Source organism: Lipophrys pholis (genome assembly GCF_963383615.2).
Source record: "Lipophrys pholis genome assembly, chromosome: 4".
In the NCBI taxonomy this organism is placed as follows: Eukaryota; Metazoa; Chordata; class Actinopteri; order Blenniiformes; family Blenniidae; genus Lipophrys; species Lipophrys pholis.
The window spans coordinates 4,744,563-4,762,462 of record NC_137637.1 but is presented as its reverse complement, the minus strand read 5'-3'; the positions used below and the strand labels follow the sequence as shown (position 1 = coordinate 4,762,462).

General features: G+C 42.1%; 1 protein-coding gene across 1 annotated transcript in view; it reads right to left on the bottom strand.

Moving 5' to 3' along the window:
• LOC308108977 (calcium-dependent secretion activator 1-like) overlaps positions 1–17,900 on the bottom strand; it is a gene marked incomplete at both ends in the record, with an annotated part of 180,358 nt that overhangs the window by 100,360 nt on the left and 62,098 nt on the right. Inside the window, 4 exons of the mRNA XM_080462308.1 lie at positions 2,265–2,331; positions 9,408–9,547; positions 9,626–9,737; positions 16,290–16,411. Of these exons, the coding sequence (XP_080318434.1) occupies positions 2,265–2,331; positions 9,408–9,547; positions 9,626–9,737; positions 16,290–16,411 (441 nt within the window). The remainder of the gene's footprint in view (positions 1–2,264; positions 2,332–9,407; positions 9,548–9,625; positions 9,738–16,289; positions 16,412–17,900) is intronic.

The following is a 17,900-nucleotide window of genomic DNA, read 5'->3' as shown; positions in this document are numbered from 1 at the left end:
ATAATATGTTTGCTGACAATCTTCAAGGAACTGGAAGAACAAGAAAAAATATCCACTTATCAAAGCTATGTCTTGTTTTGCACGTGCTGTGGATTGACTGTACAGCCGGTGTGTGAGAACAAGTGAAAAGCTCAACCACTGATCCACTGTCAAAATCAAGCAAACATTTAGAGGAAAGTGTGGAGAGAAAAGTCAGAGTCAAGAAGCTGCAGGAGTGAGACAGAGATCAAGAAAAAACACTCCGGAAATTCAAAACAGCAACAAAAGAGTGCATCCAGCAAAACACACAGTAATACCCAGATAACACACACACACACACACACACACACACACACACACACACACACACACACACACACACACACACACACACACACACACACACACACACACACACACACACACACACACACACACACAGTCTATTGACCAGTATTTGTCACTTGCTATATATTTAGCTGCGAGCGGGTGCGAGGCGCGGAGTTGGCGGCGCTCAGGCTTTTTTAGCTGCGAGTGTTAGGCCGGCTAGTGTTCACTCCACTTTGTCAATCCCCTGTCAACTTGTAGCTCTGAGACATATCCTCCCCAACGCACAGCAAGAGACAGCGCCCCCCCCAACCCCCACCCCGCCGCCTCCGCCTGATGCCCACCTCCCCATGCAGAGCCACCAGGAAATGGCTGCTACCACCCCCTCACCCCCCGCCCACCACCACCACCACCACCACCTCTCCACCCCGTCTCCTGACAAAAGCCTGCTTGGCCTCTCCATCATCCCTGTGACAGCCGAGGGAAGACAGCTTGGCTGCATCTCACTTTCTCGCAGCACACAACACGTGGCCGGTGGAAAAGTATGAGGCCTGGAGGAGGTGGAGGTGGTGGAGCCGCTCCTGCTCCTCAGCAGGGCACCACCAGGTCACCAACCCAAACTGAACTGAGCTGGACTGAACCAAACCGAGCCAAGCCAAACCAAACCAGACCAAAGCTGTGCTGGTGGAGCTTCAGAAAGACCCAGACAGCAACCTGCACCCATCATCCACCCAGAAGGTGAAGGACTGACTCAGAAAGAAATGAAGGTGGAGTTTCAACGCAGCAAAACCAACCAGTGTGAGGCGTTCGCCCTTTACACAGGGAAAAATGCTGATTTCAACAAGGTGCTAAACAAACCAAACTGTGTGAGTTTAACATTCAAAAGGAAATCCACCAGATTCTGAGGATCTGCTTTCATTTCAGTCTGATACAATAAACAGCTCATCAATTAAAATTTCTGGGAAGATGAACAATGTCTTGTTTATGATTATGTTTTATTTTGACTTTATTTTATTTAATCCAATGAAATGCTGAATATTAAATTATATAGTATATTATAAATGATATTGTATTGTATTGTATTGTATTTATATTTAAAATGACTGAGTGAAGAAAGCTTTTTTTTTTTCTTAAGAGTGAGGACAGTTGAGAAGGAGCATAAAAATAATTACAAAAAGTGAGAGAAATGATGGGAAAAGGAAAATCCGTGTGTTTTTTTTGCTCCTTTATTTGTACTGAAGTTGAATAAAATCCTCGGATGAGTTGAGTGACATAAAATGAATGAGCTTCTACCCGTTGATTTTTTTTGAAGAGTAACAGGACTTCAAAGTTCTTTTTTGTTACTGTGTGTTTTTGAAAGTCTGGTTACAAACATGCCGAATGCTGTCTGTGGTTGGACCATCATGCTTCATAAGCAGAGAAGGTTTCTGGCGGTTTTAAATATCATTATGCTTCTGACACATTTCACACTCTGATTCACTGAACCTTCAAAATACAAAACATACAAAGGAGGATCGGTGTTGCTGGGACATTGTTCCAAACCACAGATGTTCTGTCTTGATGAATTTGATCTATTTAACAACAGTGACACCTCAAAACGTTGAGCTTGAATAAAGAGTGTCCAACATAAGGCCAGCGGGCCAAAAGTAGACCTCCAGCAGGTGAAACTCACCGGAGGAAGTAATAACTGTATTTTTAAAAACTAAAAGCCACATAGCTCCTCCTGGGAGGGCCACTCTGTCTGTCTAGATCCTCTTTTCTTATTCAGACTAATGTCTAATGAGATCAATGTCCTCTGCTGCAGAACTTTAAACTCGTGTAGAGGTAAGAGATAAGTTGCCCCCATCTGCTTAAAGGTTTTACACGGTTCTGAAAATAAAGCCAATCGAACGTCTCCGCGGCTCCAGTTTTCCTGCACCCAGTAGATTTAAATGTTTCGGGAGGATTTCTGTGTTTACCTGAACGAGCACGAAGAACCTCTTCTTCCATCGCTTCCACACGTTCTTTCCAATGGCCCAAAGGTACCTGCGGGTGCACGCGCACACACACACACACACACACACACACGCACACGCACACACGCAAACAGATTCAGAGTCAGATTCAGATTCAGATTCACAGCTTCTACTGACCTCTGCTGGTAACAAAGCAGTATTACAATGAAACTCATCACATTGCTGTTCTTATCAGGAGACTTTACTTGTGAACAGTTTTGTCTTTAATCCCAGATAAGTACAGAGATCATATCTGTATGATAAGCCTTTAGGGCCAAGACCATGAATTTACTAACATGTGACTTTATTCACAGACCAGCAGGCAAGTCTTTCTCTTGGTAGTCGTGTATTTGACCACCGGCGGAGAAGAACACATATTCATCATTATATAAGAAAGTCTGGCTCAGGTAGTTCTTACACACTTTGAGAACCTCTGGTTATATTTATTTATAAAAGACAATAAACACCTTAGATTCAAGCACTTGTGAGGAGAATCTGACTTAAAAAGCAGGTGACTTGTTGGTCTTGATGGGTCAGTGTGTAACGGTATCATCCAGTGTCAGTCAGGTTGATGCGAGTTTTGAACATTGGAAGTCAAGATGAAACATTATCAAAGAGCAGCTGCAACCCACAAAATGCATATCCTTCCAATTCGTCTTACTTTTATTGTTCAATAATCAGACTCGTTGGTTCAAACAGACGTTTGAGCGATTGATGAAGTCTGCATCTCCATTCTTTTTCCTTTCATCCAACAAGTAACAATCATTTAGTTTCAGAGTAAGAATGATTTGTAAATCTTTATAAGCGTGACTTTTTCCCGCTCCATTCATCAGACAATTATCGCGTTCAGATCTGCTAACTGTGTCATATCAGCAGAGATTAAACAATGGCTTCTTATTTTGCGTTTCACAGCACGAAGCATGAAAACAAGCTTAGCAGCTATTTTTAATGTTAAACCTGAACTAAAGAAAATAATCAAGTAACCAACAAGCTTCCAACAAGCAACCTAAATCAGGCAAATCTTCTTTTTTTTAAAAAAAAGAACTACAAATACATGCCTGCATTGGATGAGCTTCCAAAGAGTTATTTTACATTCAAATAAACAGTTTTATGTCTTCTACTTCCCGGTTGAGCTGGAGATTAAAGTTTGGCGTCATGTCTCCGATCACATCATGGAGTCAAAGAACACTGAGCAGCGAGGTTTCCTCACATAAATCACACTGAAGCTGAAATCTGCAGAAAACACTCACATGTGCACATATCCAACAGCGTCTCTTATTAATAACGGCGCAAAATGCAGAAAAATGTCCGTCTGACAGCCGTGTTGCACTATGAGGGGCCGAATGTCACACACCTTGTTATAGATGATATGAGAAATGTTTAGTCTTTCCTGCTGAATCTTCCTGAAGTGTGTCATGTAGATACACATTATATTGTCGTAACAGGACTGACTAGGAATGGGAATCGAAAACCGGTTCTGACTGAGAACCGGTTCCAATTGATCAATTCCATCGGAATCGTGCACCTTATATGTGTTCGATTCTTCTTAACGATTCATTTCCCAGCACGACGTGAAGTCGCGTTGCGGTACGTTGCATGACGTCACACTCTGCGAAGCAGAGCTCCTTCAACCAGGAGAAAACATGGAGGAAGAAGGTCTAAAGTGGGAGACGATAAACGACTAAATAATACGATACGTTAATACATGTTCACTCACCACGTCCTGAATCCACAGAGTCCACAGCCTCTCGCCTCACAGCCACAACGTCCAGTTAAAAAAAAAAAAGTCTGGGTGCAAATCCCAGCAGGAGCCTTTCTGTGTGGAGTTTTCATGTTCTCTCCGTGTTCTCTCCTACTAATGAGGGACTTTTAATAAATGAACTCTGCCGTCAGTCTGTCCCGTGTAGTGAATGTCTGCTCCAACGAGCCGACAGAGTAGACATATGCTAGTAGATCATCACTATATGTGTGAGCCCCTAGTTGTCACAGTATTAAACGCTCTACTACAGTATGTCTACTGTGTTGACATACACAATCTATTAGAGGTCTACTACTGTATGTCTATGTATTAGATCGTTCTGTGTTGAAAATCCCTTCACAAAAAGCACCAACACAATATGAAAACAGCATTCCCTGCAGACCGAGAGAACTCATTCCTCCTGCTACGTCACTTCCTCATTCCTCTCCAGTCTGCGACCTCCCAGAGAGGGTTAACTTGTCCACAGCGCAAAATTTGAAAAAGTGTAAATTCCAGGGGGCATCCAATGAAGGCTAATACACATTTGACTGTTCTTTTTTAAGGGAAAAATTATAATTCAAGTTTCATCTTAGGAAGAAATGGAATTGTTCCTTTTGGTGCAGAAGACTGTAAAACGACTTTTTTCCCCTCAAAACAATACTCTGGAATTGTTAGAAGAATTGATCAAATCTTATCAATTCCCATCCCGAGCACCGACAGATTCAGTCGTGACATTTATTTTATTAAGAGGAAAAGTCCAAGTTGATTTAAAGTGCGGTAAAAAGCACAAATCAAAGCGTTAAAATACTCAGACGCACACATGATCAGAGGTTAAAGCCATCATCGACAGGCTGAGGTTTGAGGAGGGATCCACAGGTCCAGTAGGAGGCCGGTGTGATGCCTGATGTAAATAAAAAAAAAAAAGACTTCAAAGTCTTTGAAAGTCGTTGGCATTGTAGTGACGTTTGATTCTTGTTTGTAGATGATGTTGTCATTTAATTCAGTGGAAAGAGTTTTCATAGACATCCTTAGTACAAAAACAGCACTGTATTTATTATGCATGTAAATTATGACTTTCAAATAAAAATCTGAGATATATCATATTTTCCAGTATCTTGCAGGAATGTGAAAGTTTCTACGTTGTTATTGTTGGGTCGTGTCCTGTGAGGTCCTGGGGCTTGTTGTGTTCACTTTGTCCCATGTGACAGAAGCGGGAGAAGGGCAGAGCAGGTTTGTTATTTGAAAAAGAACATCTGAGGATGAGGACCTCACTTTGAGCTTCCCCCTGCCCCCAACTTCATCCCCGGCCCTTCCCTGAGCTGCTCCCGCATGTCACCCCGAATAAAGGAGCAGCCGCAGGGTGACAGTGGAGCACCGGGCACAGTGTGAGCAGCGATGAGGTCCAGCAGGCATCTCACAGGGCAGGCCAGCAGCCTCCTCCAAGGCCGAGAGAGAAAGCATATGGAGGAATGGAGGACTACAACTCCCCACAGCTACACACTCCAAACACGAAGTGTGTGTAGCACAAGAGACATGACTCTGTAAACAATGCTGCACGCTGCTTTTATAGAAGAGTCATATTCTGCAAAATTCCCTTTCTAAAGGTTTTCCAACAGTACTAATCGTCCCCATACCAGGAATGACGCCCCAGAAAGAAATAAAGTCTGTCCTCTCTCTCCCTGGCCTGTTTCAGTTTTTAAAAAGTGTGTTGCTCCAACCAACCAATCAGAAATCAAACCCTATATTGTGTCATCGGAGGTTTAGCCAATCCCAATCAAGGTAGGCCCTCCCTTTGACTCCTCTCACAATTAGGCAGCTCTGCTCTGGCACATGGCACCACGAGAGGAAGTACTTCCTCCTCTTCTCAAGATGCACATGTGTGGGCGGAGCCAGTCCAGCTCACACAGACACAGCAGATTCTGAATGCAGCTCCTATGATCCAATATTCAATTGGAGGAAAATCAAGAAAAAGCTCTAAACTTTGATTACAACATTTCAGGACCATGTGACCATGTGAAAGTGCTGAAAAGCTGGATAATATGACCCAAGTAGATAAGTTTAATCTTCTTCCTGCTCCCTTTCATTCAGAAAATTGAAAACTTTTGTTCTGTATTGTATTGTTTGTATTTTACAGTGAATGAACTAAACTAAACTAAACTAAAGAACTGTGTTTTGTAAAGATGAATCTGGAGGCCTAGAAGTGACACCAATGCCCCAAACAGAGGCAAGATCACACCAATATGGGCACTTTTCCAGATTAAATCTTAACTTGCAACAGTTTGTCATTCTGTTGTGGATCTTCATCCAGCTCAGGTTTGACGGAGCTGAGCTCATCAAACATGTGAAAACAGCTTTTAAAACTTTATTTTACATGTGCAATAGAACAAGAAGAATTTGCGTTGACGTTTAATATTATTAGATGAGCAATAATTGGGTAAAAGACCCCCCAAAACACTGAGAACTTCAGAAGCTTATGGAGAACTGTTAAGGAAATCATTCAGCAGTGAGTCGACCTGAATTTCTGCAATGCTTCTTCATTTCTTTCTTTAACTATCACGCTCTTTGAGAAGGTCGTGCACATCTTACAAGGTGCTGTAAGAGGAGATCACCACAAGAGGGAGCCAAAGCATTAGCTTTAGGACAATGCAACTCCAAAACGAGAATCAACCTGTGCTTGGTTAAAACACACACACACCATTATTAAAAAAGAAAACAATCATGTTGGGTCGATTTCCTCAGAGGACAAGAAGGGTTGGTTGTGCCATCGCTCAGAAGCAGCGTTTGATTACCTCTGAGCTTCTTTTTAGAACCCAGGACCTCCAGAAGCAGGAATATAGGAAAGGCGCAGCTCAGAGAAAAACCCAACTAAAGTGAACCAAGTAGACTGTGTGAGCACAGAAATCCAGCCGAGACGTGATGGAGGCTCAGGCTGCTTTTACCAACTACCTCATCTAAAAACATATAGCTGCAGTGCTAATCCAAAGTAACATCATTTCCTTTCCTGAAACTCAACTTATCTTTTCAGTAGATTTCAACAATCTTTAGTAGTCACAGCCTCACACACCACAAGAGACCAATGTAAATAATCATGTCTGCAGACTGTATGAACACACTGACTCGCAGCTGGTGTGGTTGCGCTATCATGTATTGTGTAATCATGTCGACTGATTGTGTAATACAATCACGGAACAATAGCAGGTCCGAAACATACACATGAACGGAGCCTCAGCGTTGTTTGGAGAGAAATCCCCCAAAAAAGAGGAGGAGAACCTGGACACAGCCGTTGCTTGGCGAGAGAGGACAACCTGGAGGGGGATGTTACAATGGGAGCTTGAAGTAAGTACTTATCAGTATCAAGTAGCATTTGACATTAGCATCTACTGTTGTGCTCCTTCGACTTCCAACAAAACTCACTCCATGTAAACCAAGCCAACAGGCTGCAGGTTGCAGCAGCAGATACCCTCGTCCCAACTGACACTGTCTGGTATTGATCACAGGCTTACAAGTACCAACTGGGCCGTCTGTGGAACCTTGCACACGGCGCGACATTACGGCCACGGATTAAACCATGACCACAGATTTTTTACAAAGAATTCTCCCACGATCCAATCTTTCATCTCCGACGGCTGAAATCCCACAGTGTGGGGAAGACTGAACAAAGAAGGAAGGAGCATAATTTCTAAAGATGAAACCAAGGAAGTTTTTACAGGAGTATAAGCAGGGGCCTTCAAATCGAGCCTCGTGGAACCTCTTTGTCAAAGGAGGATCATCTCTGTCAGAGGAGACTTGAACCCTTCTAACCCTCGGCCACTTTGAAATGTTCCTGTTCACTGTATCACAGGAGGCCGTGAGGAGGTGGTCTGGAGTTCTGCCTGGGTCTTTCTGTCCTCCGGTTTTCTCCTGGAACTGTAACTTAATCCCAAAGTCCAAAACATGCCGCGTGAGCTGCCGAATGGCTGTCTCTCTGTGTTCGTCCTGCTGTGACTGTTGACCTACCCAGGTGCCTAACTGGGAATGACCCCTGAGCCCTGTGACCATAAACTGGATAGTATAATCACATCAGGGCAAAGGTCACACAACCACTAGAGTCATCAGCTCGGAGAATGGAATTTAACAAACTGCAGGGTTTAAAATTCTCCAGGATCTCAAGCTAATCCAGAAAAGACTGAATCCTTTTCCAAGATACCATGATCCAGGTAAGGGGTTTCAGGCAGGGGTTGTAATCAACTGCGATTAAAAGGATTCGGAATCCAACAGGACTAAGGTGGGCTGCAGGAAAGAGAAACCAACATCCAACAATGCAAGAATATGATCAAGAAACCCTCCAAGGACCAAGTGAAGAGAGTCAATAAGAAAAGTCCTTCTCCAGGAAGCACACATGGAAGTTAATGATAAACAACAAGTCAGTCACGGGTAATGCTGGGTTTACACTATGTTGCCGGCAGCCACGGCAGCCCCGTTTGCCTGAAACGTAGTGCGCCGTTGCCTTCATACCTCTTGATTTATTTTTCGGTGGCATTGCTTGTAAGAAGGTGTTCTGTCGTTGATTGCTCAGACTCGAATGAAACTCTCCTTCAGGCCCGGGGACATAGTGTAAACCTAACTTAAGAAAATAACAGGAGAGTGCAAATAAAGTCTCTTCAGAACTGAGAGATGATACGAAGCGCCGCCACATTTAAAGACAAAGAGAGGCCATCTCAAGTAACTAACAAAACATGCTTCTCTTTTTAAATCTGGTATTCAAAATCAAGTTTAGTCAGTTATATTTCTGACAAAAGGTAGCTCAATGTGAAAGTATTTCCACTTGAGTTGGTAAGATGTGACACAGAGGACTCGGCAGAGAGCCGCAGACACAGACCGTCCACTGACAATGACCTGCATGCATCGCATTGCATTGTGTTGCAATAGTCATTTAAAACGTAGGTGCCTTTTAAATGGTGTCCTTCTTGTGCATTAGGTGCTACTAGAAGATATTTGGACCGTTTACTTTCAATCTAGTTCTGTTGACTTTTTGATTGTTTAATATTTAAAGTGTAATTTTCCTGACCGGACTGAAGACAGATCACAAAAACTGAACCTTGTTAGCTTGATAAGCTCATGAACTTAACATTAACATTAACAGACTAATGGAAGGATGTAGTTGTTTTTTTTTTTTAAATATCACAAACTGTACCTTTAAAAAGTCTATGACATTAATTGTGCGTTTTGAGAATAGATCAAATTTGTTTTTGTATATCATTGTTGGGGTGAATCAAAAGGCTGCAGGGTTTACAGAGGGGTGGTTCATTAAGAACCCCACAGAACATCAAATTAAAAATAGGGTAGACAGAACATGACTGCCTCAACTCAGCCCTCAAACTGTCACTTACCCACAATGCTTCATGTTCTGCGGCTTGTCCATGCGGATGGCCAGTTTGATCCTGAGGTCGCTGTCAGCACATCCTTTAGAAACCGTCATCTTATGGAGCTCTGACTGCTTCGGACTGTTCGGGGTCGGGTGGAGCACAACCTGGGAGACGTCACACAGCAACAATATGACGGATAACAGCTGAAGTGACACCGTTGGAGTGAATCAGTGGTTTCTTACCCTCCCCAGCTCCTTGTCCTCCAGAGCCAGCACTCCTGTGCTCTCCGTGAACAGCTTCACCTTCACAGCAGGCAGTGGCTGGGTGGTGGTGAAGTCTCCCTGGGTGCCCCATCTGCCCCAAACACACAGCAGAGAGCCAGAAAGAGAAAAGAAACCTTTTAATCTGTAGTTCGGTCACCTTCGCCAACGAATGTTGGGGTGTTTGAAAGTATGTATTTTACCAACTTTTCGCAAAAACTATTGATCCGAATTGTATGAAATCCTCAGGGATGATTTGTCACCATCCAAGGACTAATCGATTACATTTTGGGATGTTAACAGCTAAACGTTACTGAAAAAAATCCCCAAAATCTGTGAAAAAATGTCCCATACAAAGCGGATGAGAGAGGCACCTCATGGAGGAGATGAAATGAGATCAGTGTCTGTTGCCATGGAGACGCTCCCTGCTCAGTGTTTCTCACAGTGATGTTGCTACCTGACATGCTAGTTAGCATTATTAAGGCTAACATACTAGCAATGCTAACCTGGTTCCATAAACAAATGTGGCGTTGGCGAGAGTCTGGCGCTCTACCGAGTGACGCTCTAGTTTTGTTTTTGTGTTCAATCTGGAGGGAAAATGAACATGCACAGCATTAACCTCAATTACTACGCGGATGACAGACAGATTTATGGAATCAAACCAGATGACCATCAGCTTGCCCTAATGACACAGAATTCCGGATTAGCTGTAATTTTCTGCTTCTGAACTCAGATAAAACAGAAGTTATTACATTTGGCCCAAAACGTCTGAGAGAGAAATGATCTAAAGATACAGTCACACTAGATGGTATTACTTTGACCTCCAGTACCACTGTGAGGAACCTGGCAGTTATTTTGGACCAGGACTTATCCTTGAACTCCCACATTAAACAAGGCTGCAGGACTACTTTATTTCACCAGGAATGTCTCTAATATTCGAAACATCTCGACTCAGAATGACACTGAAAAACAAATCCATGCATTTGTTACTTCCAGCGTAGACTATTGCAACTCCCTATTTTCAGGGTGTCTTCAAAGAATCTTCAACTGATTGAAAATGCTGCGGCAAGAATCCTGACAGGAACCAGCAGGAGAGATGACATCACTCCAACATCAGCTTCTCTTCATTGGCTTCCTGTTCAATCTAGAATAGAATTTACCATCCTTCAAACAGGTTCTACAGTAAACATCTAGAGGAGAACAAGAGTTACTGCAATTTTGTTGTCACATTTCTTTGATTCAGAACTCGAGCTGATCAACAATCCTGGTCATTTCTTGTTGGATTTAGTTATTGGGTGATAATCCAGAGGTTTTCTGACAGAAGTGAACTGCAGGCAGGTCACAGCTGCCTTTAAACCTGGACTCTTCCAACAGACTTATATGTGTGACCTGCCTGCAACATAACAACCTCCTACCATCAGAGATGCTGAGAACACGTCAAAAGGACCCGCCCCTCTTGATGCTGTGCGATTTAACAACCTTATAAGTTCACAACTAGCCCCACAATTCAACACCGATCTAATAGACTTTAGGCCAGGACATGACATTTGCTGTGTGCGATTCCACCATGAAAGTGCAAGTTGAATCACAGCTTATGATGACATGAGTTCTTGTAAGCCGGTTTGGTCTAGAAAAGACTTAGGGTGACGCCTAATAGTCTCTCCTATCTCCTAATATTCCCTCCTATCTCCTTTCCTATCTACTTTTCCTTAACCCCGGAAGTGTTTAAGTCGCGGCGATGATAAGGAGCGTTCTAATTCTCTATAAGCTCAGGAAAGGAGGCTCAATGCTTCCTTTAGAACCTCTTTAGCCGAGGAAACTCTGATGCTTCCTTTAGAACCTCCTTTAGCCAAGGAAACTCTGATGCTTCCTTTAGAACCTCTTTAGCCTAAGAAACACTGATGCTTCCTTTAGAACCTCCTTTAGCCGAGGAAACTCTGATGCTCCCTTTACCAAAGGAAACGGGATCATGCTGACCCACAATTCCTTGCGGCGACAACATTTAAAGGGACCTGCTCATCCGAGCGTTCAGGGAAACTCAGGATGACTCGCCGCGGCTCATGTTAAGTTACTAATGCAATAATCTGCCTTGAACAACTTTAAATCATCTAAAACACAGATCCCGACTATGACTGTTATGCGGATGTTGTAGAACAAAGACAGTAAAGTAAACATGCAGCTTATTCTCAGTTTGATTGGTTATTTATTCACCTGGGAGCCTCTTTTCCCTTGATTTCAATTCAAACATTGTGATATTTGACATTATATCAGTGGTTAGAGGCACAGTGGAAAGTGGTGGAAATGCACTTTTTGTAGTTCCATTTTCAGAAATTTGTAGTTTTATCACCACGGCAGACGTCAGTAACCTTCGACGCCGTCGGATTATTATTACATCACCTAGTGGAAGTGCGGTCAGATTGTCAAAACAACGTGATCGCCTTTCCCTAACTCCTTTAGGAAGTCTCCGAACACCTTTCCTTAACTCTGTGACGTCATCCACAGGGTGAAGGAATAGTAGATAGGAAAGGAGAAAGGAGGGACTATTTGGAAGCCGAGTCCAACATGAAAAGATGGAGGAGACAAAGATGGATGGACTTCTTTACTCGCTACACTGCCAGCGAGACCAAGAGGGAAAAAAGATTTATGATGTTTACATTAAGACCAGAATTGTGTATTTATTGCAGCTAAGTCAATGCTTTGTGACATTGAGAATTTTTTGTCATTGCAGTGGAGATCAATTTGTGATAGATCGTGCAGGACTAACAGAAACATTAAGTTTTAAAGCTTTGTGTTTTATTTGATATTATTATAACCTCGCTTTTATTTCACACACACACACACACACACACACACACACAAATTGCATATTCACGTATGTTATTTTGAACACGTGTCCTGTCAGTAGAATAACTTCCACATATTTCTGCATTAAGTATACAAACTTTAGGTAATCAAGCCCATAGTTTTCAGATTTACATTTTTATATTCTCGGTTCTTTAGTGATGAAAAGATCATGCAGGAGAGTCTTTGATTGGAAAACTCAAACTGAAAGGTTATTGAGATTGTGTGCAGCTGGACGTAGCCTCAATGTTCACATAGATGTAAGGTGTTTTCTGTTGTTTGCAAATGCTTTGTGTGGAGTTGAAGGTTTCAGGAATAGTGTATTCACAAAAGGGACAACCTGCGGGCTGCAGTGGGCTGCTGTGAGGCTTCTGTCTGAGTGCGGCGCACGTGAACAGACACCTATGATGTTAAAAGTCCAGCCACTGAGAGTCTCTATGAACAGCACTGCCACACAGTGCCTGGTTGGTGACATCAGGCCTGTGGCTGTGCAGCGTAATGGCTTTTCCACCGCAGAAATCAATTTACCGTCCCATGCACACACCTCAGATGCACCTTCCACTGAGCAGAGGACACAACGGCTAAAGAACAAGAAACAATCAGCTGAATTCTGTGCATGAAAAGCCTGTAAACTGAAAGCCGAAGGCAGAGTGATGATAAATTCCAGACAGATTTTTTTCTATTAACCCAGACTGAGATGTGAGAAAATATCTCAGCACAAACTTTGTGTGAATCGACTGCAGAAAGTACGACTGAAGTTCCTGTGAGGTCTTCAGTTAACACGTTGTGTAAACGTGTTATGCTGAACCTGTTATGTGAACGAGTGGTGAACATGTTATGATGAACGCCACAATGAATGTGTTGTGATGAAGATGTTATGTGAACGTTATGTTAAACATGTTATGATGAGCATTACGATGGACGTGTTACGACGAGCAAGTCATGTGAATGGACGAATCCTGGAGAGGACAGCGACTGACCAGACAGCAGGGCTCAGAAAGCCCAGAGTGTCAGAACACCACAGTGTGAGGCGCTCCGCCTCACTGCAGGAGGACCTGCTGACTTTAATATTACGCATGTTTATTTTTTCTTCCTCTGTCCGTTTATGTCAGTTTGACCTCATTTTTCTAATTTAATTTTCTTTATTTATAGAATATGTAATCAACAACATGTAAGTGCATCAACACAGACGAGCACATCATTCAAAGAAAAAGAAAAATTCCCTTTTCCTCTCTTGTACCCACAGTGCAATACAAAGTCTTTAACAATGGACCTCCTGTGTAAATGTGAGTCTCTTTGTAGTTTTACCACATCCGTCCATCTCCTGAACCGATCCATCACAGGACAAACACACTCACACTTACTGAGTCAACAATTTGGCTCAAATGTATTTTTGGAACAGTGAAGATGCAACATATTCATGCACTCACAGGGAGAACATGCAGACTCCACTCAGACAGGAAACCATCAGAATCAAAACCACATTTCTCTTCTCAATCCGTTTTAGGATTTTAGGCAAAACTGCTGAGTCTGAGATTAGTTTGCAACCAGAATCCACCAATCAGTGTAATCCAGAGTGAAACACCAATCAGCAGGATACAAGACGCATCACATCCTCTGGAACTATCACCACATCCTCCAGCTGAATTACAGCTTTTCTTTTACAACCAATAGCCTTATGTTCTCAAAAAAGTTAGACTAACTGAATGGTTTATTGAGCAAGATATAGTTTGTTGAAATAAATAAAACAATTTGATGGTTGATTTCCATCAGTTAATGAGGAAGGAGAGGTGGAAATGCTCCCACCTAAATAAAAAATTGTTCATGTGTATTAATGTGTTCATTTATCCAGCCTCTTTAATGATTTTGGATCAGGTCCATTTGTTTAAGTTCCTGTGAGGCTTTTAGTAAATATATAACAAAGCATTAAAATAGAGTTTCAACACTTCTCATGTACTGCAAATATTCCCAAAGGTTGATCATTTCTTTTCCGAAATGTTTCTACTTTCAAAGTAGAGAAGTGTTCTCTTCCAACACACAATCATCAATTAAGAATATATTGTTTCTGTAAATGTAGGCAGGATTTCCTGTCTTGGCAGAGTTAATAATATCGCTCCGTGTTACACCATGTCTGTCCTCATGTCTGCCTGAGGAACATTCAGGTCCACCTGTTATTGAACTCTGCAATATTAAAGTAGGACAGTTAAAGGAGATGAAACAGCAGCGACGAAGACCAAAGGAAACAGGAAATGTGCCTGAAACGACATTCATCGGTCACTATGGAAATATTATCTGACCTGTAATGAATGAATTTTATATAAAGAGCAGTGTGTGTGTCTGTGCGTGCATGACTGGGTGTGTAGAATTAAATAGAGAATTGAATGGAGAATCACTACCCCCAACCAGAACCCACGTGTGACTCCCTCCCCACAATCTGACTGTCCAATCCTTTTCTCTCCTTCTCCCCCCTAAACCCAAACAGAACAGTCCAGTTCTGCAGAAACTCTCCACCTCTGAGCCTGGTTCTGCAGGTTTCCTGTTTAAAGGGAGTTTTTCCTTTCCTGCATCTCCTCTACTTGCTCCTTTTCTCATTAAAATTACTTTGAAATGATTGTGTTGTATTTAGCACCATAGAAATATAAAACTGAATTGAATTGAATGACACACGCAGCAATAACAAGCATTTGTATTAGAGAGAAATTAATTCAAGTATAAAATGAGGAATCGCTGTTGTAAAGACTCAAGCACCATCAATTGAAAACGACTCAAGTTGATGCATCTTTAGAAATGCAGATCCACTCAACACTGAAAAAAGAAAATAGTTGGAAATAGTTGGACCAACGTAATTTAATTAATTTGGGTAACATCTGAATGAATCAATTTCTTTGAACTTGAGTTAATAAATTTGACACGGTTTGAAGAACTTGATTCATTTAGATGTTACCAGTTGAAGCAATTCAATTAAGTTGGTTCAATTATTCTCAATTTTTATTTTTGTCAGTGAAGGTTATCCTCATTAGTTTAGTCCCAAATTGTCAAACTGTGTGAAACTGACCCGTCGGAGGGTTCGATCTGCCTCGAGTGACCTCACAAGATAACACTAGCTGTTACACTTCAACCCAGGGAATTGCTGTTTAATTAAGAGTGGGAAATATATCACCTAGGGCCACTATAAATCTACATTTTAAGGTACTATATTTATGTGTTTTTTTTGGAGACTATAGATATAGTTGATGCTCCTCAGTTGTGACTTAACTGGAAGACTGTGGCCTTGCTCGTATTTAAACTGGAGCAGAATTAACTCAGATTGTAAGTGAGATGTTTAAATGTGACCCACTTAATAAACACCTCCACACTGTTACTCTGCTCAGAAATTCACCAGAATGTGTAAAAGAAAAAAAAAAAACCTCAATCAGAATAAAGACACAGCTACATATTAATGCTGAAGTCGCTGGACGGGTGGAGGAAGTGACACCAACCAGCGCAGAAAGGCCACCACAGCAGAAATTAATTTTTTTTAAAACGTGTAGAAATGAATGTGTAAAGTGTGAAAACTTTCAGAACAAGACACAACTTCAAACAAAGCACATGGCAGCATATCATAATGAGGTATAAATCTGAATTTTATCATTTTGGAGAGCAAATCTGAGGCGTTAAAGCACATTGGTGTGGAGGTGGGGTCTATTAACACGACTGACACTCATTACCCAGTCCAGTTTTCAAGATGCTCCAGAATGAAAGTTTTTAAGTGAAGACAGCGTGGATGGCACCGCGCTCAGGCACGGTGACTTGATGATGGACTTACGTGGGTTTGGAGGCTTCCGCCTGGTCCGTCTGCAGTTTGTGTCCTCCCTCCACCTCCATTGTGCAGTAAACAATCCTGTTTGGAGCCAAAGACTTCAGACCCTGCACCTCCATTATGACCACCTGTAACCACACACAAACAGATAAACATCCATTCTGTGAAAAAAGCTGGTCTGAACTGCAGCAGCAGAGGCGGTTTCTTCCAAGGAACTGAAAATATCTGTCAAGAAGAAAAACAATCTGATGTTAAAAAAAAAAAACGATGATAAATCTCATAAAAGCACTATCTTTAGAAGGTGGCACATCAACTGTGAGGTTGCGTTTCCACCAGAGACGACAGGTTTGGTAAAACCCTCATACACTGCTGGGCACCAAACAAGCAGATCCCAACAGGTTTCACACTCTGGAGTAGTTCTGGTGCGGCCTAAGTGAAGCAGATACCAAAGACCTGTAGGTACTTCAAAAACACAAGTTTTTTGCCCCAGATTCAGCTTTTCCTTGGTTTTCCCCCATTTGAATATTGGATCATAGGATCGACATTCAGAATCTGCTGTGTCTATGTGAGCTGGACTGGCTCCACCCACACATGTCCATCTTGGGAAGAGGAGGAAGTACTTCCTCTCGTGGTGTCATTGGTATATAGTGTCATTGGCTAAACCCCCGGTGACACTATATAGGGTTTGATTTCTGATTGGCTGGTTGGAACAACACACTTTTTATAAACTCAAACAAGCCAGGGAGAGAGATGAGAGATTTTCTTAACTTCTGGGGCATCATTCCAGGTATGGGGACGATTATTACTGTTGGAAAACCATTATAAAGTGAGTTTTGCATAATATGACCAGTTAATTTCACGCGCTTTTGGATTTCAGCAGGTTATTAAATTGATGTCTTGGTTAATGGATCAGCAAATCACCAAAACTTGTAGTGTGTTCCCAGTCTGCAGTAATCAGTATTTATCGAGCATGGACCCAGAAAAGAAAAGTTGTAATCTTTGGACAGGGTCATAATCAGAGATGCCCGAGGCTCGTTGATGCTCACGACCAGTCTGCTTCTAACTTCACCTTCAGAGGTCTAGTGGAGTGTGTGCCAGGTCAAAAACCTGTAGGAGGAAACCACAATACCACACAAGAAGGCCCCCAAACATGTTCCAGGCTGGAACAGGGAACCTTCTTACTGTGAGGGGAGAGTGCAAAATTAAACCATGTGAAAACAGGACAAAACTTTTTGGATTATTATACCCCAATGAGATCAAACTGGCTTCAAATACCCGGACCAGGGTTTCAATCCTTACCCCCCACTGCCCCAACCGAACCAGCAACAAGTCTCCACCTCTGAGCCTGGTTCTGCAGGTTTCTTCCTAATAAAAGAGAGGTTTTTTCTCCTTTGCTTGGTCATGTGGAAGTGTTGATTTATTTCTCTGTAAAAATGCCTTGAAATTACTGTGCTGTAATTGGCGCGATACAAATAAAATTGTATTGAATTGAAATAAAACACATATGAGACAGAAAAACGGCTTGTCTTGTTTTAGCTCTGACATTACACAAATGTTATTCATGTACAACAGCACAATCCCTGAAAAGGAAGATTTGTGGTTTAAAAGCGATTTGGT